This window comes from Amphiprion ocellaris, chromosome 11, assembly GCF_022539595.1.
Source record: "Amphiprion ocellaris isolate individual 3 ecotype Okinawa chromosome 11, ASM2253959v1, whole genome shotgun sequence".
NCBI lineage: Eukaryota > Metazoa > Chordata > Actinopteri > Pomacentridae > Amphiprion > Amphiprion ocellaris.
Window position 1 is genome coordinate 15177777 of NC_072776.1, and position 24386 is coordinate 15202162.

Sequence of the window (24386 nt, forward strand, 5' to 3'; positions counted from 1 at the left end):
TACAAAGTCTTGGTTTTTTTTTTTATATGTGAGCTACCTTGTGCATACTAAACAAATAAAATGTCTCAAGAACTTTGTTGCTGCATTCAGGTTACAGTTGGGCAGAAATATTGGGCCATCTGAGTATCTGGGCTAATGCTGGCTATTCATGCTGTGGATTAGTGTTGTCAATACAGAGCTCTGCCACCTGGCCCTAATCACAACATAGTAAGCACCTGGCCAGACAACTAAGGTTTGCTAATGTACCGTACTTTCTTATTATTCACACTTTTCATCTTTAAAACATTGTTCACAATCTAAGGCTAGATTCAAACGCAATCATGGCACATTTTATATATCTTGTGCAAGTCAGGGAACAATTAGCTCCTTGTAGAACAGATCGTGATGTGTGCCTTTACCCAGACTTACCAGACCTGAAAGTAAAAGGTATCTTAAAAAAAAATGAAAAAATCATGCCCTCAGAAGACACACCTTGATCTATCTACCAATAAATAAAAAATACAAATAAAATCAACACAGTTTGAGTAAAAGATTAGTAATTTTATTATTTCTGTTCTTATACTGCTCTATATCAGAGCAGTGGCTAAAGGTTTGGCACTTGACATTCTAACATTATGTGTGAGGATCAGTTGTTAGCACACAAAAACATTCACAATCAGTGCTCCTAGCCTTCCTAACCCCGTTAAGGCTATTATACAGCGTGGTCTCTTGACTCTTTTCTTGAGATATGACAACACTCAAGACTGAAAACAATGACCATTTGTAAATATATTAAAGATTATCTGTGCAAATACCTCAATTTGAGATGTTAAGACATGGATCTAACATGTTACACATTTGCTAGTTTAAGAAAGCATCGCAGAATTAAAAACGAGGTGAAAAACCTTTTCAGAAAATTGATTAAAACAACAATTTTTGACATCAGCTATTATCATGATTATCATTAAAGTTAGTTTTTGTCAAAAATAAAACAAAGTGAAATAATTTGGAACAACGAAACTGGACTACATATTGATTGCATAAGATGTTTGACATTTTGTGGGAGTTACAATAAACATCTCAGCGCTTATAATGCATCCAGTGTGAATGTGTAAGATGGTAACACTTGAAGTGACAAAACACCCAAGTGCATTTTAAGCACACTGCATGCATTCATTTCAGAAAAATATGAATAGTGCTTTTGCACTATGTGTTCTGGCCTAAGCCAGAGTGTTTTCATTTTATTACAGACAGTAAACTGAAGTGCTTATAATGCCTTGTGAGCATCACACTGGAAGTATGTGTGACGACTCCTGACGTACCATAGTCAAAACAAGTGGAGGCATGTTCATGCATACATTACTGGTTTCCTATTCATCCTAACTGGAATGAATTGTTTTACAGCAAGAACTTATTTTCACTATGTCAAGGAGGATTAGAGTACATTTACACTATCTTAAACCTAAACATAGTTGGCTGATGTCCTTTTTTTTTATTTTGAATCAAGGGCAGAGAATGTCTACACAGGCCATAGTACAGACACATATGGCAGTGATACCAGTGTGTTTGTGAGCAGAACGTACGTACAACAAATCCTGCTGACCACTTCTGAAAACACAGTTGTACTCCTTCAAAGATTCTGTAAGGCAGAGACACGTGACAGTCTTTGATGTGAAAATCCTATATGTGTCTGGCAGACTGCCCAGATGTGACGCAGATTCGTACCAGCACAATATGAATGTTCACAGAAATGCTACTGTCTTCGTTATGAAGACTTCTGTAAAACCTTTGCCTGCACTACGATGGTGGGATTCTCAATGTCGGCTTTGCTCTGAACCATCCTCAGCTCCAGTTGTGCAGGACTGGGCCTATTCCCAGGGCCAGCCACCTCTGAAAGACAGATGAAGAGCAGTTGAAGGAAAACACCTGGTTTTTGGACTGTGGTTGACGAGTCAACCAGAAGTCAAAGGGCAATTTTTGGTTTTCGGCTTTTTCTATACGGGTATACAACAAACAATATAATTACAGTTACAACATTGCTTGTTTTCTTCTGTCTAATTAAATATAGGTTTTATTCAATACTTAACAGTAGCACAAATAAAATAATTAAATGACCAACAATAAGGAGGGTGTCGCAATCAGTTGAGATGTTGACAATCGTCATCTGAAATATGCTAGTGGTCTCGACATGATGTAAAGTATTGGTGGACATTTGCCATGAATTGTTTAGGGAGAGTATTAACAACAGAAGGGAGTGATAAGTAAACAACTTATTCAGAAAACAACTGGAAGACAAAGCAGAGAGACCTCATGACAAACTGACGTCAATGAACAGACACAAACCCTACCATTAGCGTAAGTAATGGTCCTCTTAATGACATGGTGCATGACTGAAACAGTCTTTTCACAGGCAGCCTGTGAAGAAAACAAAACTACAGTGAGCTACAGTTGATTTATTAAACACAGTAACAACACATTTAATGGCTGTGCATGCAGGACTGCCACCTCCACAAAAATAATTTGATTCCATCAGTTTTTTGATGGAAAATGTACAAGTGTGTTACCGACCTTCAGGTCCTTGGGGTGATGGTGAGTCCAGGCTAGCAACATAGCAGCAAAAAGGTCTCCTGTTCCCACAAATACAGCATCGACTTTGGGGATGTCCATGCAAATTTTCTGATTGGTGTTGGTCCCATCTGGTTTTTCTGCAGTGAGGAGGACAGACAGGCTAGTGATGATCAGCAATGAGCGGGGACAGCAGTTGTAATTGCACTCAGCAATAGTTTTATCTACACTACCAGTCAGAAATCTGTACATTTTTATGCCTTTGAACTTTATATATTATAGTGCCCTAAATCAGCATCCCAACCTCATCAATTACAGTGCAATAATTTTGTCCTCTTTATCAAAAATGGTCAGACAGTATGCACACAAATGTTTCCCATACGAAATTAAAAACCAAAATCAAGTTACAGCAAATTCCAAATGTGTTCTTGAAAAGCAGAAAGTAAGCACTCTGTATAGAGACAGTTGGTCTGGTACTTTACTTGTTTTTTGGCTCCCAAGAGCCACCAGGAACTGGTCCCCATTTTTGGAGGGTAGGTCCGTACTAGTGAGGACCACAGTCTCTGGACCCATTTTATGAAGCAAGTCCATCACCTGGAAAACAGATGAGGTCCCAAGTTCTCAAGTTTTGCACTTGGTGGTATCACAAACTAATACAGCAAAGCAGGACATGTTTACAATACTCACCTCAATAGCATCTTCCTCTGTGTTTATTTTCCTCCCAGTTAACAGCCTAGGGAGAAACACAAAGTCACAGATGTACCAATCACAAAAAAAAATTAAACCCGTTTCCTCACACACTCACACAGCCCTTAAATCCTTTCACAGGTTATGAAGCTTTAAAATGCACTTACTCTGCTTCAAATTGGTTAGGGGTGAGGATGTCGGCCAAAGGCACTACTTTGTCCTTGTAGACTGGCAGCAGGTTCTCTGGAACATACTGAAACAGACAGAAATAAAACAAGCGCTACTTTTACAAAATGTCAAACTGTCCAGAATAACTGTCCAATAAATAACATCACCGGTAATAACACAATAATTACAAATGGAAAGCTACAGATGTAAGGAATCAATATCATTTATGAAGTGCTTTAGGACTTCCACTAGCAACTACTTTGTATTGAATAATCAATCAATTTCTTTCACAGGCTTTATTAAGTTAAACCAACTGTATCTCATTGCATAATGCATCATGATACAAAATGTAAACAAAAGCTTACATATTAAACTGCAAAACTGAAGGGTTAAACTGGTACTCCGGTTATTTAAAAAAAGGAGATTTATTATATGAGTCAGTAATGCAATGCCAAAACCAATCCAATATTCTATTAAACCCTTTAAGTGAAAGCATTAGATCTGTATATTAAACAAAGTACAACATGGAGACGATGGATATTTATCAAGCACAGATAAGGTAAAGCAACACATTTTCTCCTTATTGTGTAATTGTTCTATGACTTAGTTTTGTAATTTCTTGACTCTGAAAATATTGCAGAATTCACAGCAAAGCCGTTGTTTTCAACTCATGTATATGGCAACTTTGTCATCAGCATTGTCAGGACACATATAGTTTCAGTTAGTTTCATATTAGTTCTGTTGTCTGACAATAGAAACAGATAAAGATCTAAATGAGAACAGTTTAATTGGGATTTCAGCTGTTTTATAATGCAGTATATATGAGCACAGAGAGTAGGAGAGAAGCAAAAAGCTGTAAAGTGTCTCCGTGGCAAACAGCATCTGTGTTTTCTTCAGCTGTCTGAGCAGTTTGGAAGGCAGATCGCAGCAGCAGTGTACAAATCGCCGTTTTGTTCTGTGGTCATCCGAATTACTCCCGTTCTTTTGAAGCCTTGACTCTTTGGAAACTTTCACACTGAACCGTGTTGGAATTTGCCTCCGCCAGCATTGCCTAAAACTGTAGCGCTGTCTGCAGTTAACCAGTGACTGGAGCCAAAAACGACTGACGCCAAGACACAACAGCGTAATGACACTGAAGAAAAACATGTTGTTGTCATGAACTAAAGTTTAAAAAAAAAAAACAAAAAAAATGTGCTGATAAAAAAAATAGTGATGTTGATGCATTTTCAACGTTAACATCACCAATTATGCCAAGTGACCATGGTCTAAAATGTGATCAGCTGTATGGTGTGGCTGTAGGACACTTACCATAGCACCGTGGTCTCCCATGACAGGATCACAAACTGCAGAGAAGAAATCGCAAACATTAACTTTGTAATCACCCAAAAATAACAACTTACACTCTGTCAAGTTTCATTATTCAAAATGAAAACCCAATCTTACACTCACCATACACCAAGCTGGGATTGACCTTCTTCAGCTCCTGAATAATATCAACCACCATCTCTAGGAAAGATGTGTCCCTGCTGTACCCTTTGAGGAAAAAGGTCAAGACAATGAAAAGAAAATAAACACAAAGCAGCTCAATTTAAACATTTTTAGGTCAACACGAAAGTGACTTTGGAAAATCCTGCACTCTGTTGAAGTATCTAATTCAGGTCAAAACCAAGTGATTGTGAGCGTAAAGTGCTTCCTAACATCCACATCTCTTTACCCAAGTCTACAAAAAGACAATCCTCAGACTCACCTGTGAGGATGTAGTCATAGTGGGTCACCTTATTGAGCTTGATACCTTCATACAGCACATTCAACTCCTCTGCCGTCAGGACTTGTCCTTTCCAGTGGGCATAGCCTGGGAAGAGAGGAAATGGGACACATGGCATCTGTCAGTTTTTAGTGTTGAATGGATTTGATTAAAAGCACAAAGACAAGAAATAGAAGGAAAGCATATTTTTTTTAAAAAAAGGTCTCACATTCTCATGCAGCACTTTACGATATGTCAAGGACAACTTCTGGTTTTGAATTTGGGAAATGAGAATTGTGTTTTCAGACCATTTGAGGATAAATGAAGGACAATGCCACAAATGTTTGGACTAGTTAAACCATTAAAGACCGTGTTATTTTGTATTAGCCTGCAGTGTATAAATCTACCAAGACATTCTCCTGCTTGCTTCATCTTCCCCCACAACTCCCTCTGCTGAGGTCCCTCTCCTCTTTGTGCTGTCCAGAGCCAAGCGGGGCCTCCTCACTGACTGAATGGGAAGCTTGTATTCTGCCTGGCAGCTCCCTCCTTCCTTTGTCTCCATTTCACCATTAACCTAGAATGAGCCCTCAAAAGCTGTCCTGACTGCAAATGATTGGACACAGAATGGACACAAACACACTCTGGTATACTGGAGAACAGAGTTCACATGGAGCCCCGACTTGACCCCGAGCCAGTGAGCAGGCCTCCAGCAGTGAGGACTTAACAGAAAGCTCACAGCAAAGTAGAAACATGTGCTGTGGTTAGGGGTGTGTAAACTAATGCCTCCGCTGAGAGCGAACATTTCTGAATATTAATATTGTTTACACATAACAAGCAGACTCGACAAGTAGGATTAGACTCCCACAGTAGTGTAATTTAGTCCAAATGTTCAAAACTCAGTAGTTTTTCTTTCAGAGGAGCAGATGTTTATATTGATTGAAATGATTTCTGTGTGTCTCTGTCCCTGTGGTGAAAACACATTCTTCACATACTTTGGCACATGAACCCCAAATAATAATCCTATCATCTCTGCAAGTGTCTTGAGCCCACTAATTGCAACATGCTATTGTTTGCCTCACAGTTTTTAATGGCTAATTGTGTGGCTTTCATAGTGCATCTGTGGGACCAGTTTGTGGCCTGCATGTATTAGCATACTTTCTTATTTGTCTAAAAGTTAAATAAGGGACACTTGTTGAAAAACCCAGGCTGGCTAAAAGAACTTACAAAGTTTTCTCTCGAATCCGTAAAGTTAAGCCATAGTTTCCTCAGTTGAACTCTGTTCTCAATCCTAGTACCCAACATGTTGACATTTTGTTGCGGTGGTGAAACACAGGAATGAGTTAGCAAATATGTTACAAATGTTTTTGATGAGACAGTGTACAGAATATTTTTCTCTGAGGATTGTGTAGACGCCCTCGGAACAATAAGTGGTTTTTAATTAGTCTCTGACATTCTTAAATGACCGTTAAAGAAATGATTGCTGTCTTTAAATCACAAGGGAAATAAACTGGAGTTAATGGACAAAATGCCTGTTTGATTAGCTTATGGAAGACCCATAAACAGACATGCTAACCAGCTCCACAGATTCCTTCAGGCCTTTAGTGTTATTGTGGGGTTCATTTTTTACCTCACTGAGCATTCTGTGCTAGGTCTGGGATTCGTATCTATGCAGCCACACATGCCAATACAAGAAAGAACCTTCTATATAATAATCTATGTATCTATTATAGGGTAATCTGTATAGTGCTCTGTTGGTTATTGCTACTTATATGTATGTACTGTAGCGATTTCAACCTATTTGCATTCTAAATCTATTTCAAGACAATTAAATTACCTAAATTTAATATTTTGTAGGTATAAAAATCACAGCCTAACATCAACTATTGCAAGTTTGACTTTAAGCAAATGTAAGTAAGCAGGGAAGTATAAGTTTAACTGCATTCATGTCATACACCACAGCCCTATAGATATGCTCTGACTTTGGAGTTACATTCCTCGGGTCACTGGACGAACCTGAGAGGTGGCAGTTCTTAGAAACGCATTAACTTTTCTAGTTAAACACAGCACCCAGGTCCCTTCCTCTAAATCCGGCTGATGCTCACAGTGAGTGTATTTCACTGCCACAGATAAAGAATGCATACACAACTCATCCAAAGGCTTCTGCACTAACAAGGCAAAGTACAAGAACAGTCATTAACTCTGTTAATATCTCTGTACTGCCGTGCCAAGCACCTCATTAAATGTATGCGAGGGAGTTTTCCTGTGATCAATGTAATTTTGTACTTTTACTGATTCCTACTTTTTCTGCTGCTTCATGAGCAACAGCTTAAATAGCATGAACACAAGTTTTATTAAACTGGACATAACAGGCCTAACTAGATGTGAACAGATGTTCTGTTTCCAGCCTGCAACAAATGTCTTAGGAACTAAGATAGCGGTATTACCATGCCTGATAAATATTTTACCAACATTAAAACACGTAAAGAACAGTCACGTAAGCACAGATATTTATCTTCATGAGATGTGCTCATCAAAAAATAGCTCCACAGCAACACTTACGATCAAAAGCTTTACAGTACACCTTTATAATATGAAGCCCATTTGCAATCCATGCAACACACCGGTAAAGTCAAACGGTCACAGTTCAACGGAGGAGATAAAGGTTGATTTATTACGCAGTAGTGAAGGAGTGAGCCTGCTTTGTGAAAGTGAATGGAAAACACTTTGTAACTCCAATAAATCACTCGCCAACCTGTGTGATTGGAGAACTGCACAGAGTTGATGGAGTCCACTTCAAAGCCCAGCACCTGAAAAAAAGAGCATTTAAGCAGCTGTGAAAACAGAGCAACGATGTCTTTGGAAGAATAGGAGTGAATGAACTTTTGAGCTTAACTGTACTGTGGGAACAGCACACTGTATTACTGCAAGAGCTGCTCAACACAGAAGGTTTTACCCACACTTTGAGTTCTTGTCATTTCACTATATTTACATTTTGCACAGTCATTTACTAGACAAAGTTGCGTATACTTCCAACAAATGCTTTAGTTTTGAAACGTTGTAACCTGCACCTAAAATAACAATTTATATGGACAATACAAAAATAAATGAGGTGAGTTATGAAAGTTGTTAGTAATAAGAACTATAAAACAGATTATCAAGTCAGATTTTACTGTTAGACCTGCGTAGTCATATGATGCACATTTATAACCTATCAATTCAATCATAAAGTAGCAACGACTACATTTAGGTTATACATATGATCTTCACTATAATGGATTTACTAATTAATGTTTTTTATAAGTTATATACATTTGATTAGACATGGAAACTAACTTTAAAAATCCTGAAAACTTTTCAGCACAAGTTACGGTAGTCCTTGAAATCACGTTATGCTTGGCCAAAACGCTACTACAACAATGTAGAACATTGACTTAAATTACTTTTGATTATCTACATGATAAATTAAATACAGTATAACCAGTAACAACACTACAATAACACCTACAACTTTTGGACTGTTGTACCCTGTTTAATATCTCTAGCTGCCCTTTATGATGTGATTAGAATCATTATAAATAGCAGGCTAACAAGCAACCTGACTAGAAATCATGTTGAATTGTTTAATTTAAGTGTAATTTGCACTGCCATATTACAAAAGAAAAAAGAAGACTGGTAAATTCACTCCAAACACTTTTAAAACTTCAGTGTACTTTGTAGCACTTTCATTAGTCTTTTACGCAGAGAAACACTGATTATTGTTGCTTTGTTGCCTTTCATATAGACAAAAAAAAAAAAAAACTACTGTAACCACGGAGCATGACTTAAATTACTTTCCAGAGACTGCACTTTCCTCTAGTGATTAAATCCAACACAAACAACATCTTTAACTTTTAGGGATGCTTTTCTCTGTGTGATACCTGTACCTACCCTTTATAATGTGTTGAGAATGAGCATAAATAGTAGGCTAATAAGCTACCTGACTAGAAATAATATTGAAATGTGTAAATACCATATATTATGCTGTGAAATAGTTCATTTGTGGTAGTTTTAGGCTAGCAGAAACTGTCTAACAAGTTAAGTGTTTAAAGTGTACTAAATGGTAAAGGGCCTGTGTTTTTAAGGGCAGAAAAGGTCGTTGAGTTAACAGTACAGTTGATGTCATACTCTTCTTACAAACCAGGAAGTCACATCCTGCACCAGGCCGATGTTCTACGCTGTTTTCTTCGCGTGTTTTAAACCGTTTTGTCCTCTTTCTGGGCACCACCGGGTCGGTTTGAACAGTAAGATCCGGTTCTTACCTGCAGCGGGAATGTTGCCGACTTGTTCCCAACGTATCCCCTGACAACATGACTCTGAATGGACAACACACGACACTCCATGACCGCAGACTGCGTTTAAAAACACCAAACAACAGAGAACCGACGCTGTGTAGCCTAAAGAGGCATTAAAAATCTGTGCAGGATCCGACACGCTGCTACTCAGCATGTGGGGAATGAGTCCAGCATTGGAGGGCAGAAGCGGCGCTGCTGATTGTGACATTTACAGTTTTACTGCAGGCAGTGAGGAGGACACCTAAGGTGGTGCGTTCATTGGCTCGCTAGGAATGTGGGAGACACCAGCGCCCAGCCAGAAACAGTTCAGCTTTTTGTTAAAAAAAAGATTTTTTCTTAAAAAGACTTCTTCAGTAGCAGAAAACAAGCTACTTACGTAAATTAAAATGAATGGATGATTAAACAAACTGTTAGGCATACAACTACAGACATTTCAGGTGACTACCTCATGAAAGTTCATCAAGAGAATGCCATGAGTGTGCAAAGCAGTAATCAAAGCAGAGTGGCTACTTTGAAGAATCTAAAATATAAAACTTATTTCAAGCTTTTTTGTTTACTACATAATTCCAGATGTTTTCATTAATTCAAATGAGAAAGTATATATTGTTGAGCGTGTTTGTTTTTTGAGACAGAAGACAACCTACTTCTCTCCAGTTAAGCTGTTTATATTCCAATATCAGTGTCTCAAAAGAATCTTGTACAAGGACCTTTTCTGTTTGAAACAGCCTCCCAGAAAAGGCTAAAGTCTGATATAAACAGAACGTTTCATACAGTAGTATTTGGTTATAGAACACAAACATATGATTCAAATATTGAAATGTGATTGGCTAAAGGTTGGGATAAACTGTGGTTTACACTTAGTTCTCCCATTAGTTGGTGCACAGATATGTCCATATCTCTTGGCATATGATTCATCCAATTTTCTCCCCCCTGTAAAAAGAACCCTCCTAGAAACCTCTTTCTGCTGTCTACCAGTTAGTCTTATTCCTATTTTGACTGTGATGTGATGCAGTTACTGGTGGTATCTCATAGGGAGGATTATTATGGTTTCCACCCTTAAACAACCTTGAGTTAGCAGTTTCAGTGCAATTAGTTGTTACCTTATAAGGAAATAGGAATATGCTGTGAAGCAAAGCCAAAACTCTATCTTTTTCGTGTGTGTATCTGTGAAAACTTTCCAGATTGACCTATCCTTGGCTGTCTTCAGTATTAATCTACTATGTATAAAATAATTAAATAAAAACCACTGAATGATATTTAAAGCCAATAATAGAAGACCAGGCATCTCTGCAGGGGCTGCATTGGCATCAAAATACATATTTGTAGACAGTTGTTATATTTACATGATGGTGGACATACAGTTGGCTAATACTGAAACCTGTCCCAGAAAATGGCACTGTATATGAATGCTAGGGAGACTCATTCCTCACATACCAAAGATTTAATAGTAATTTAAACTCATCATGTAAGACCCTCTCTTGGTGAAAATATATCAAACCGAGTTATAAAAAAAAAGCACTTGCATACAGTTGGCTTAAAACTATTAAAGAATTTACGGCAAAAAAAATCTGCACTGATAAGAATTTGGTAATGAATCAAAAGAAAATGCTATCGTGCCTCATTTACAATGTCTGTAAGCCACATTTAAAGGTCCCACATTTCACTGTGCAGATTACTGAAAATGTCACGTATCCCTAGAGCGCTTCTTTCAATTTTTCATCTCAAAATACTGCAGAAATGGTTCATTTTACCACAACAATATAGCCCCTGGTTTTAGCTCTGCTCTTAACAGTTTGTTTCAGTGTCTGCAGCTTTAAACGCAGCTGAATTGCTGTTGTCCTTTCCCCTTTCAGGAAGACTTTCTCTGCATTTGTGATTGACAGTGTGACCAAACAAAAACATCTGACAACGGTAGCAAACATAGACATGAATAAGTGCGAGATCAGGACATTTTATCACTTCCAACTTTTTGACTGAGAGATCATTTTACATATTGGATAGATTGATGAATTCACAGCACAACCACTGTCTTCAACTTCTGTTTATAGAGAGTTTGTCTGATGATGTTGTGGTTATAAAATATATTTAGTTGTGCAGAGCAGTCACTTGCAAAGGGTGCTAAAGTGACGGCTGGTTGTATCTTGATAGTCTGCATTTCAGTCATTCTCTCATAGCCTTTCCACTGACAACAGACACAGGAAAATATGTAAATGAAAACAGCTTTATTGGGAATTTGCTTGCATTAAAATATATGATATGTGCACAAAGAGACCAGGTTAGAAGCATATAGATGTAAACACTGGCTGAGTTTAGGTTGCACTGAAGCAGAAAACACAGTAATGAACCCAGTCCTTGTTTTTTGGTTTTAAATCAGTCTTAAAGTTTCTACCTTCTTTGAATGTTTGTCATCTTTAGTTTCCACAGACGTCCAACCTGTGAGCATATGATCAGACCTAATGGTAATATTAGCCATATTAGCCACACAATTGGCTAACACAAATGATTTTCATGTCGTTGTAACAATTGTAATAAAATAACCCACTCTTTTTCAGTTCCTCAGATGCTGGGAGTGCATGTAAACTCTTTTGTTCACTCTTGCAGCCGACAGAACATTTGCTGTGCTTTGACTGTGGCTGAGATATTTTAGAGTTAGCAGAAACAGCTCTAGAAAGTAAATAAACCAGTGGACTGAGCAGCAGTGGGCAGTGAAGGGGCAGGATTATATAGAATTTGAGCTAGACTTCTATTTGGAACAAATCTGGAATGTAGCAGCTCAGCCAAATTCTTACAGGCTTGTAAAGCCGGGAGATTATCTAGTTGTAGGGGACAACAGGAAATGGCAGAAGTAAATATTTTCATATCTAACAGCTTCTAGCTTACACAGCCAAGTTTATAACAACCACAAAACACAATAAAAATGCATTTTCACCCTATAGGGCTTAAAGAATTTCATCATTTCATGTTATAAATTGCTTTGTAACACTGATTCACTGGATGTAAAGAGAATCTGTTTGATACTAAGCAACTGACATGGTTTTCATGATCAAAGTTAAAGCATAACTCATCAATCATCATCAGAATTTTTATATTAAACAAAGCATGTGACCAGTAATAAATGCCAACCCCTGACTCTTGATCACATTTCAGCTGTCTGAGTAACTCATTTATGGTCCGAACTCAGATGAATTGTGGTAGGTATTTTGGTTCCCACCAGAGGGCAGAAGACAACAGGGATTTGCTTTGTGTTTGAGCCAATGGAAGTAAGATGCCAGCTAAAAAATGCACATAGAGAATGTAAAGATCCCTTGCTATGTCCTAAGACAGGGCACTTTCTATATATTTATATTTTATATATATACACTATCAGTCAACAGGTTGGACACACCTTCTGATTCAGTGCTTTTTATTTCATTATTTTATTCATTGTAGCTTAATACTAAAGACATCAAAACTATAGAAGAATACATATGGAATTATGTTATAAACACAAAAGTGTTAATCTTCATTATTTATCTACAATGTAGAAAATAATACAAACAAATAAAAAGCATTGACTGAGAAGGTGTGTCCAAACATTTGACTGGTTGTATATATTTGGCCTCATATAGTCAAACAATCTGCTTCGTTCAAAGTGAAATATTTGTGGGTCTTTGTCTATTAATGAATGCTCAAACATTTCTATGTACACAGCTATGACTTCATAAGACAGCTGCGTACAGAGAAAGCTCTTTATGAGCTTGCAGCATGTTGCACAATATCACCAGCACTGATGCTAGACCCACTGTATAATTAAACATGTCAGTTTTTTTGAAACCGTTACTTAAAACAGTTGATGTAAATCTTCCATATAAAATTCCAAGACTAAATAAAACAAGACAGCCCTGCAGAAGGATCAATCTAGGACCAGTGACTGGACAATCAGGAGTTATTCTGCTGTTCAGTCTGTGTGGGTCAGGGGCTCGTAGAGAGAACAGAGGTCTCGCTGAGATGGGTGAGATCAGGGGCAGCGAGTTTCAGAAAAAGACTCACAAAGCTGCAGCCGAGGGGTCGACTGAGCAGAACTTAAGGCCTACAGCCCCTGACACCTGGGTGAGGAACAAAGAGGCTGACAGAGAGCAGCATGACCCGGGTGGATGAGTGTAAAGTCAATCATCAATAAAACACACATGGAACAGCTGCAGAGAGAAACTTCAATTTTTTGATACAGACTGATTACTTTTCCAGCAGATCATTAATAACGGGCTTCTAGAGAAAACTGCAAGCTGAAAATTAAAGTGTGTAAGTGCTTTATTGCACTTATTTTAAAGTCTGAATAAATCCCTAAAATGTGCTATGGCTGTGTGTTGGAGAAAAAAATAATTGGGTTTTAAATTGAACAGTGCAAGAAAGAGCATAGTTACAGTTACAATGGTAGAAATTATGAGCAATGAAATTGATTTAGAATTTGACTGAATTTAAGGTTTATGGCAGTGATAATGATCAGTGGCCGTCAGTGGGAGACAGGACCTGCTGTGGCCTTCAGGAGAACCCTGTTGGTATCAGTTTGTCACCGAAGATGTTCCAGTGTTCACAGAGGGAAGTGTGCATGTCATGTAAACAGTAGGTGGAGGAATATAGATCTTTTATTTGAGTACAAGTGGAAAACTACACTGTAAATAATCTTCAACACAAGTATCTGTTTTGCATCTAAAATAGAAAAAGTAAAGATACATACTATTATCAATATGTAAATTAAAGTTTTTAGTGCGTAAAAGTGGCCTTTTGTGAATGGTGGATCTTTAGATATTATAGAGATTATTATGTGGGCTGGTTTGTTATTTTTGTGCCCTGGTTTTCAGTTAAAACAGCCACAAAGTTAATATCTAAACTTGTTAGGTAAATTTGCATAGGTAAACTAATAAAATGAATAATTTACCTCATGAATATTTAAATTAGGTAAATTTATAAAATAAATAGTGTTGTGGGGGTCTTAATCTTACTTGTTGGGAAAATTAGTATTATGTATATATATATTTGTAATATTTAAAATTGTCAAGTAAATTCATAAAATATAAATCTATCTGACTAATATGTAAATTAGCAATTTAAATGTATAAAAATATATATTATTATATGATATTGTGGGGTCTTAAGCTTAATATTTACACTTGTTAGGCGAATTTGTATTATATTTAGTATTGTACACTCAGGTAAACTATTAAAATAAATTATTCACTTGACTAATATTTAAAGTAGTGAGGTTAATTAATAAAATAGCTAATATTATCTGGTCTTTAACTTGGGTAAATTTGTAACATCAGTCTTATTTCTTCATTTGAAAGCATTGAGGCTCGACCTCTGTTGAGTTTAACACTGTTATTTTAATGCCAGGTAATGTAAAGTAAAGAAGCAGCAGCACAGTTTATACAGTTCAGATAAACTTTATATACAGTTTACATATAGTTTATGAATACAGTCACCTGCTGCACACAGATGTTTCAGTTCCTGTTCACCTGCCGTCAGTCAGCGGGTCCCTCTTGGTATCCCTCCGCCCGCCGCTCAACTAGACCCGCCTCTGATGCTAACACCAGGCGGGGGGAGGAGCCAGGTAGCAGCCCGACTGACACGTAACAATCCTGCGTAAAAATTTAAGGAAGAAGCTGCATCTTTTTTTCTTAAGTTGACTCTGGATCCCAGTGGCTGACTTCAGACTTGATGTACAGTTGAGTGTCCCGGACCAGAGGCCTGTTTGTCGGCGGACTGAAGCGGGACCGTCAGCCGGAGAGAGCCCGACGCTCAAAATGAGATTTTCACTGTTTATTTCTGTCCTGCGGTCGCTCGGCCCGGTGATTATCGGCGTTTCTCTGGGCTTCACGCTGAGTTTACTGAGTGTACACTGGACTGAAGAAGCGTGTTATCTAGACGAGGGTGAGGATGTGACTTCGGGTCAGGACGGACTCCTCAAAGGAGCCCGAAAACCAAACTCCATATCGGCTGTCAACGAAGTGGAGTCGGAGGAGGATTTCGAGCCGAGGATAGTCCCATACAAACAAGTCCAACCGAGCGCCCCGAAGAAAGTTTTCAGGTGAGTGTGTGTGTTGAGTGTAACCGGCGGACACACGGACACAGCGCTCACACACTGCATGTCTGCTGGCTGTGTTAAATCCAGGTCATGTTATTATCGCCTCCAGAGCAGCAGGCCGCAGCTCATCCCCACTAAATGATCACTGATGATGATGAAACCAGCCTCCGTGTTACTGCACTTTATATGCCATGTGCTCAGGTTCCACTGGCTGTCAGGTTAAAGTAGCAAAATCATGAACAAAACTAATAAAAGTCAGCTCAACGGCAGCTGTAACTGGGTTAAATTCAGTCCCAGATGTCCAAATTTCCACACAAAGTCTGACCAAATGTGAAGTTTGCCCCACTTCCAGAGCAGAGCTGAGATTAACTGCATATTTTGCTGCTACAGTCTGCCCACACTTACAGTTTCTATGCAAACTAGGCAAACATTTCCAAGATTTCCTGGATAGAGACCTTGTCTGAGTGTTTGCCCTCACACCCCAAGGTGGTTGAATTTCATTGCAGTTCCACGAAAGAGTCGTTTCCCCCCAGAGGAGTTCTGCTGAAGGTTTCAGAGGCGTGAGCAGCCCATGTTTAATAGGCATCGTGTGCCATCCAGTGGTTTGCTCAGTAACTGGTAGCTGCATCTAATGATTTTTTTTTTCATCATTGAATTATCCCCAGCCTGTGTGCCTGACGTGTTCTGACGTCCTGTTTGTCCAGCTGACAGTCAACCATTCCAGTTATATCTGATTTGCTATCGTACACGACAACGAAAAGAGGCAGATCCTCACGTCTGAGATTCTGGGATCTGTAAATGTTTTGCATTTTATTTGAAAAATGTTGCTGATGATTTTTTTTTTCATTGTCTTCCAAATTAGTCACAAATACTTGCAGCCCTAATGTGGGGCGCTATTGATGCAATGTAGAGAATAACAAGGAAATAAAGGTTCAGTTGGTTTCTGGTTAAAGGTGTATCACTGCAAGTTCTTGCATGTTTATTTTTCAAAAGATCTTGTGGTTTTTCTTGTTAGTCTGTGCATCTGGATATTTCAATCATCCAGCACTGGGATTGGGAATTTGATGGGTAGAACCACAGTTTTACTGTTGTTATACAGCAGGGGTGTCAAACATATGGCCCATGGGTCAAACCTGGCCCACCAGAGGGCCACATCTGGGGCAGGACGACTGAGCAAAGTGTAAAAATTATGGAGAAAACATCATTTGCAATACTAAATTTGTAAAACCCTAAATTTAAAATGATTTCTAGACCTTGACAAGTTGTTCTGATCATAAAGTAAAATATTTAATTGTTCTGATGCCTGTAACTAAATGTTGTGTGCTTTTGAGATCCGCTGTGTAAACGATAAACTGACAGATAATATTGTTGAAATGTAACTTATTTTTCTTAAGAAATTTCAGTTTGTTCATAATGTTTTGTAAAAAGATGGTTCCTTAAATGTGAACATTTTCATAATTTACTTTTATTGCACTGAAACAAATGGAAAAAAATGAAGTTGTTGTTATTTATAGATTATTATCGTCTGAGTTTACTGATCCTGCCCACTGTAGATCAAATTGAATGACCCTTAACTAAACTAAAACGAGTTTGACACCCCCGCCATACACATTTATTTACATTCACTTAATGAAGTGAACAGGAAAGCCATAGAGGCAAAACAGTCAAAATAATGTCTTTTCGTGTAACATCAATTTAGAGAATTGGAGGTTTTCCGACTATTTCTTTTAGTGTCATTTTTTAATGCACAGCAGAATTTATTCAGCAGCTGTTTGACTTCTTTTTCAGGGCTAAGTACATAAGCACGGAGCTGGGGATGCGAGAGCGTCTGTTCGTCGGGGTCCTGACATCTAAAAACACCATTAACACTCTGGGGGTTGCCGTCAATCGCACCATTAGCCATCACCTGGACACGGTGATCTTCTTCACCGGCTCACGCAACCGCAAAGTCCCTCATGGCATGTTTGTGGTTTCGCACGGAGACGAGAGACAGATATGGAACATGTTTCAGACCATTAAATACATTTTAGAGCATTGCATCAATGAATATGACTGGTTCTACTTCGTCCAAGACGACGCCTACACGGAAGCTGACAGGGTCAAATCCCTGGTGGAACATCTGAGCATGGATCGGGAGCTTTACATGGGCAGTCCTGAGGAGTTCATCGGCGGGGAGATGGAAGGGAAGTACTGCTATGGAGGCTTTGGGTATCTTCTGTCACGAAGTTTGCTTCTGCGACTCCAGCCTTTCCTGGAAAACTGCAGGAATGACATCCTGAGCGCCAGGCCTGACGAGTGGCTCGGAAGGTGCATCATAGATTACACCAACAAAAACTGTGTCAGTGAGTATGAGGTAAGCTGAGTGTATTCTCTTTTCAGTAATACATCGTCATTTTTTCTCTAAAGGGAATAAAAGAAAGCAGTTCATAGTTTAAATGATTGTTCTGCCACAAAGAAAAACTGCTCAAAGATTCCTTGAGAACAACTGTGTGACAGGTTACAGCAGGGGTTCTCCTTTTCAGCAGAAAAGCAAAGCTGTCACTGTAGAAATCATGGGTTGCCCCAGGGACAACACTTAAAACTGACAGACAGCTATATAAAACTGTAATTGCCACGCTGGCATAGAGATGGTATTTATATTACAGAGTAGATTGCTAATACCCTTTAGCCTTACATTTTTTTTTTCCACAGCTCCAACAGCGATGTGGAATAGGTAAATAGGCGAAGAGAGCACAGCTGAAGGTTCAGCTTAGGTTCAATGGTGTGAAAATCCCCTGTGGGTCAACATGCTCTGCTCCTCTAATGTCATTAACATTTAAGGTCAAATAAGCCCTGTTGCAGTGCCCTTTCAGGCGATTGTTTGCGTGCTTCAGCACCGGCTGCTGTAACCATACCGAAGCTGGAAATTCGCCGTTACAGAAGAATCCTCTTGATCATTCAGACAAAATATACTGGACATGCCTAGTTTTTATTGTTGCTCCGTAGATTTGAAAATGCTTTTGCTTCCATTTTCTCTTCCTTGGCCTTCACCCTAAGCAGGAAACCATCTTGCTGCACAGCCGAGAGAGAGTTACATGGCTAACTAAAGTGCTCTGAGCCATAAGAGCTCCAGCAGAGCCTCCGAGATAAGGGAGAGAGGCAGGGGGGAGTTAAAAGGCCTGGTATGGGTGAAGAAAACAGCTTGAACACGGAGCCAGACATCCATTTTTCTGAACTAAGAGAGAACACTGATGACAATTAGCCACGGACAATGCTTCACTAAGTGAACAACTACAGGGCCGTAAGCTGTTGGCAAACATTTGCAACAGAGTGGTCACACTGCGTAGTTAAGCATTCTTGTTCTTTTAATAGCTTGATCAGATTGGATTCACTTTTTTTAAATCACTCAAGCTACTTAGGTAGTTACTCTGTTTTCAGCTTAAATGGCTGCCGCTGCAAATGGGATTGTGTCACTTGTATTACTGGTTTCACCTTTAAATTCTTAACTTGTCAGCCTTTTGTTTCCTTCCTACTAAAGGGGTAATAATCGAATAATTCAGTGGTGAAATCAAGTAAGATGAAGTGTATTTTAAATGTCCCAGTACCAGACCAAACACAATCCTTAAAAATGGCCAAAACTTTCACAATAAATGTCTGGAGTTGTATAATCATAGCATTTTATTGTTACAAAATGTATCTCAGTCTTCATTTCACTGTGCAGTTGTGGTCGAAACCAGCCTGTTTGCCATGGAGATGTGCCAAAGATGCTGTCTAGATGGCATGTAATGTTTGTTTGAGTGGAAGCAGTGCAGAATACCAGCTGAGCTTGGAATAACATTAGGCATGTTTCTGTCATGCCATCATGCCTCATGAAAAGGTCTCTGTGTTTCATTTCAGGGACTTAAGTACCACCATTATGAGTTGGGAAAAAACTCTGATCCAAGTAAAGAGCAGAGTGAACAGTTTAAGAATGCTCTGACCGTCCATCCAGTGTCTGACCCTGAACAGATGTACCGGCTGCACAGACACTTCACAGAGATTGAACTCCAGAAGACTTACGATGAGATTGCTAAGCTGCAGGTAAGCTGATTTTCAAGTGTCACAAATCACCTGTGGATCAGTCAAAAATAAAAACCTGGCTTCTCTCTCTTCGCTTCTATTATTGGCGCCAAATACCACAATTTAGTGTTGTGCTGATTGTGGAAATAGTGGGTTGACATGCATAGATTTGAATGCTTCTTGTGTTTCCACAGGCAGAAATAAAGAATGTGAGTGTGGTTGCGTTTGACGGCAACCGAAGCGCCCAGTGGCCAGTGGGGATCAATCCACCGTTTGAGCCAAAGTCTCGATTTGAGGTTCTGAAGTGGGAATACTTTACAGAGGAGGAGATTTATTCGTGCATCGATGGCTCTCCCAAGTGTGAGCTACGTGGCATTGACCGCATGGATGTAGCTGATGTCATTGACACGGCCATAGCAGAGCTGAACAAGAAGTACATGCCCACCTTACACCTGAAGAAGCAGCAGCTGATTAATGGCTACAGGCGCTTCGACCCCATCAGGGGCATGGAGTACACCTTAGACCTTCAGCTGGAAGTTGTTAATCAGAAAGGTCACAGCCGTTCCATCACTAAGAGGGTTCACCTTGTGCGACCTTTGAGCCGCATAGAGATCATTCCCATGCCCTACGTCACCGAAGCTACAAGGGTCCACATCATTATACCTCTTGCGCTGCAAGACCGGAACTTTGTCAGTCATTTCCTGGAAGTCTTTGCCTCAAACGCCTTTGAGACCAACGAAAACGCCATCTTAACGTTCCTGTTTATTTATGACCCAGTGGAGGCGCAGCAAGTTAACCAGAATGATATATTTGCCAGTGTGAAGGCTCAGATAAATGCTTATGAACGGAAATATTCTACAGTAAAAATCCCGTGGATAAGTGTGAAGACGGAAACACCATCCCAGATCAAATTCATGGACATCATCTCAAAGAAACACCCAGTCGACACCTTGTTCTTCTTGGCTAAAGTCACCACAAACATGAATTCAGAGTTCCTGAACCGCTGTCGCATGAATTCCATAAACAACTGGCAGGTTTTCTTCCCCATCCACTTCCAGGAGTTCAACCCCGATGTGGCCTATCACAACCAGCCACATCCAGCCACAGTGGATCTGGTCAAGGATGCTGGCCATTTTGACCGCAGGTCATTTGAGGAATCGTGCTTTTACAACTCGGATTACATGACGACACGCACTCGAATGGTGGCGGACGTCCAGGAGAACGAGGAGATTCTAGAGAGCCTGGATATCTATGACATGTTCGTAAAGTATTCAGGCCTACATGTATTCAGAGCAGTAGAGCCAGCATTACATCAGCAATACCACTACCAAGACTGCAACCCAAGACTCAGCGAGGACATCTATCATAGATGTGTTCAGAGCAACTTGGAAGGCATCGGTTCGCGCTCCCAGCTCGCCATACTGCTGTTTGAGCAAGAACAAGGAAACAGCACTTGAAAATACCAACGAAACCTCTGCTCCTGGAAGTGTTTAAATGGATGTTCAAAGATGTGTGTTTGTTGTAATAGCTTCTGGGTGCAAGCTAGAATTTGGGGAGAAAAGGAGCAACACATGTACTGCCACCCATACGTTAAACCTGACATTTTCCCCAAATACAACCCATGTTTGGGGTTGTAGCTGAATACGGGACTCCGCCTGACATTCTGTATCTTCCTGTGTGCATCAAGGGCTATTTGGTTTGCTTGAATTCTTAGCTAGTTTGGAAAAATGAATGCAGTACTTTCCTAAAGAAACCCTTTGACATAATACTTTTTCATACAGAACCAAATATTGTTGCTAGTCTGACAAATTTCAAAATTGCATTAAGCGATTTTGACAAGTAGAGAACAGAACTTCACAGCAGCAGAGAGTTTTCATTCTTGTGGTTAAAGCGTCCACCACACAGGGCTCCGTACATAACCCATTGGAGCTGGCATTCATTGGGAGTTTATCCTTGGTTGGGTTCACAAACTTCTAGAAGAGGTACTTTGCGCTCTACAGTTTTGCAAGCATTAGGCTTATTTGAGCTAATCTACTGCAGACAGCTGCTGAAGAAAACCAAATGAACCAAAACAATGAGTTGCAAGTGACAAAAAAAAGCTTTAGTGGGTTGTGGCTTTTCGGTGGAATCGAGGTACTAGCAGCAGCAGCAACGCATTTAAAGAATGTGCTTTGATTTAATGTTAATGTCAAAGGTACTTTAATTTGGAGCTTCAGTGACTGGCTCAAATAGACTTACATTGGTATATTGCACCGCAGCTGGTTTGCCCCTTCACACAGGGGCGTCGAAACTTTGCACTTTTGATATTTACTGATTTAAGTATTTGCAAAAGTGCGTCTTTGTACATGTGCCTTGACACTGACTTTTCATATGTTAGCTGTACTGAAATTATCTTTGCATGGTTGTGCAGTCCACCCTTCAGGTGACGCACATCAGATTATTTTCATTAGAGTTTAAATATTGTTACAGCATTAATACCTGTTTGAATGAATGGGAGATATTACCTCTCACTGTGGATTACGCCTGTTACAGCTGGGAGATATAAGTGGGGTCTTTGGTAACTTTACACTTTATATAGGCGACTTTGAAATCCTCCACAGGCTGCACATGTGCCTCGAACCAGGGAAGAGTTTTCTGGACACTACCTGTTGGTCTCCATATATACTAGATAAAGATGTGTGTGATCCAGTAGGCCAGCACTCTAGTGTTCTATTTACTGAGTGTTTCTCTCCTTGAAACTTTTTGATGTTGCAAGGAAATTTACATGCAGGAGGCAAAGGAGAATAATGAATAATGGCAGGGAAAATCACCTTGTCTGAAGTGATTGCCCAGTTTTTTTTTTTTCCCAAGAGTCCTCCTTGAAGTAAGTGGTACTTATACATAGAATTTAATTAGCTTAGAAATGATTGAAATTAAGAATGTATGAGACATTTCCACATCACCAAGTATAGAGAGTTTATATAACCTAAAAGAAAAATGTTTAGCTGTTCCAAAGTATGTCGGACTGTATTGTTAAAGATTTTCTAAGTCATTGAATGGTGTCATTGTCCTCCATTTAGTGAGCTCAGTGGTAGGAATGGCTGCTTTCTCCCAGCTGTAGTAAAACCCTCTGGGAGGTCTTTTCTACATCACTGAGAGGTAGTGGAGGTAGCGGTACTGAACACCAGAGAGTTATTAGTATATTCTAATGTGCAATACTACAGATAACACAGCTCGATAGACGTCTGTGGAGGACAGGACTTTGACTTCTCATTTCAAAGACATTTGCCTCAAATACAGCAGTGTGTGTATTAAAGTACTGTTTATGACTCATACTTTCTGTTTAATGCTGAGTAAATACACTGTAATTTCTTTTGACAAGACCTTTTATGTATTTTGCTGACACTAGACACTTTTTGTCATCAAATGTACTTTGAGATACATAAAATTAAGGCAAGTCCTTTTATTTAACTGTAATTGGATTTAATGCGTATGCTGGAAACACTACATCCACAGCGGTGGTCCTAAACAGTTTTTTCTGTTATCTGCCATGTGAACACAAACCATTGAGGTCAGGTTTTTGCTGACTTTTTGCATTCATTTTCTAACGCATCTCTTTCTTATTGAGAGCAGTCTTTCACTGTGACAGTGCACCAGCTGACGTGGTATGAATGTTCTTCGAAGAGTATGATGCTAATAATGCGCGGGATTGGAAAAATGAATCTTAACCACTGTGAAACATGGAGGGCTGAGATTACAGTATGAAGTTATTGTGGTGATCTGCGTTGTCTTTGCCTTCTGTAGACACGAGAAGCCTAAAATTATGGGAGCGGCAGATTAATCACCCTGTGTTGTTTAACACACATCGCTGAGCGAAGGCTCTTAAGTATTTTGTCCATAATTTATTTATCTGTCATATCTCCTGAATTATGCAGATTCTAAATACTTCTGCACCAACTGAGGGTTTCTTGACATTCTCTGTACATGTATAAATATTTTATAGACACTCTATTTTTAAACCTTTTTTAGCTTTATTTACACAGCAATTGATATTTTAATATTTTTGTGACCAAATCAAACATATGCTTTAACTTTGTCTTTAATGCTTTTGAAATTATGCCATGAAATCTGTGCTTTTCACTCTCATTTTGAATCAAGTAATTAATTTAATTCATTCCGAAACACAGGCAATTACAAGTTTTTGAATTCCATTGTTGTTTGGACCCATTGGTTTACATTGTTTTATGCACGTGGGTACTCGAAAAAACCAAAGCAATACATTTTATTAATGTCTGTCACATGTAATTGTGTGCTGTAATTCCTAATAAACTGTGAATTATTATAATTTTTAAATAAAGAATATTTGGAAATACCATTTTCTCTCGTTTATTGTCTGTGCTGTTTTAAAATAACACATTCTACAACAATCATTACATCTCTGTATTGTAGCTACAACATCCAGTTTGTCCTTTAGGTGTCAGTAGAAGAACACATTTACGTCCCGGACTTGTACCGACTGCTGGTTGCTATGTCCTGAGGACTGAGCAACTTTTAGAAAGCACATTTAAAATACAAAGAACATGGTTTTAATTCAGACTCATTCAGATTTGTAGTGTATTCTGAGTAGGACAGCTTTTAGTATTTCTGCCCATGTCAGACCCGAGGTATTCCTGATGTCTGGGTTGGGTAAAAACAGGGAAAACGTCGCAACCTTAATTACAGCTTTAGTTATTTCAGGGGTCTATATGCACTACCCTGAGGCATGCTGTAAAACCACATAACTACAGAGCAGCTGGGAGTTAATTGTAAGTCATTATTTTGTACTTCGTTTTAC

General features: G+C 39.1%; 2 protein-coding genes across 3 annotated transcripts; one reads left to right on the top strand and one right to left on the bottom strand.

The window, feature by feature from the left end:
* Window positions 1–519: 519 nt before the first annotated feature.
* LOC111571837 (pyridoxal kinase-like) lies at window positions 520–9695 on the bottom strand. Of its 2 annotated transcripts, none has more exons than XM_055015120.1 (11): window positions 9442–9695; window positions 7896–7950; window positions 5147–5251; window positions 4849–4932; window positions 4708–4742; window positions 3399–3484; window positions 3232–3277; window positions 3027–3138; window positions 2548–2684; window positions 2328–2394; window positions 520–1973 (listed from the first exon to the last, which is right to left on the bottom strand). In XM_055015120.1, exons 1-11 carry the CDS (start codon window positions 9520–9522, stop codon window positions 1822–1824), a joined length of 960 nt encoding a protein of 319 aa, XP_054871095.1. In that variant the 5' UTR covers window positions 9523–9695; the 3' UTR covers window positions 520–1821. The 2 variants fall into 2 exon arrangements, with proteins under 2 accessions (XP_054871095.1, XP_023130986.1); XM_023275218.3 differs by having other exon boundaries at window positions 520–1869; window positions 9442–9694.
* Window positions 9696–15041: 5346 nt separating this feature from the next.
* chpfa (chondroitin polymerizing factor a) lies at window positions 15042–23927 on the top strand. Its single transcript, XM_023275232.3, has 4 exons — window positions 15042–15538; window positions 17324–17888; window positions 19412–19594; window positions 19768–23927. Exons 1-4 carry the CDS (start codon window positions 15255–15257, stop codon window positions 21028–21030), a joined length of 2295 nt encoding a protein of 764 aa, XP_023131000.2. The 5' UTR covers window positions 15042–15254; the 3' UTR covers window positions 21031–23927.
* The last annotated feature ends 459 nt before the right edge of the window (window positions 23928–24386 follow it).

What these genes read in the sequence shown, in the direction of transcription:
- LOC111571837 (XM_055015120.1), bottom strand. Translation starts at nt 9,522, where the DNA reads ATGGAGTGTCGTGTGTTGTCCATTCAGAGTCATGTTGTCAGGGGATAC. An exon ending in CAGAGGAAGATGCTATTGAG is followed by an intron (nt 3,139 to 3,231) that starts GTGAGTATTGTA and finishes TCTGTTTTCCAG; the next exon opens with GTGATGGACTTGCTTCATAA. An exon ending in ATCACCCCAAGGACCTGAAG is followed by an intron (nt 2,395 to 2,547) that starts GTCGGTAACACA and finishes TTTTCTTCACAG; the next exon opens with GCTGCCTGTGAAAAGACTGT.
- chpfa (XM_023275232.3), top strand. Translation starts at nt 15,255, where the DNA reads ATGAGATTTTCACTGTTTATTTCTGTCCTGCGGTCGCTCGGCCCGGTG. An exon ending in ACTGTGTCAGTGAGTATGAG is followed by an intron (nt 17,889 to 19,411) that starts GTAAGCTGAGTG and finishes GTTTCATTTCAG; the next exon opens with GGACTTAAGTACCACCATTA. An exon ending in ATGAGATTGCTAAGCTGCAG is followed by an intron (nt 19,595 to 19,767) that starts GTAAGCTGATTT and finishes GTGTTTCCACAG; the next exon opens with GCAGAAATAAAGAATGTGAG.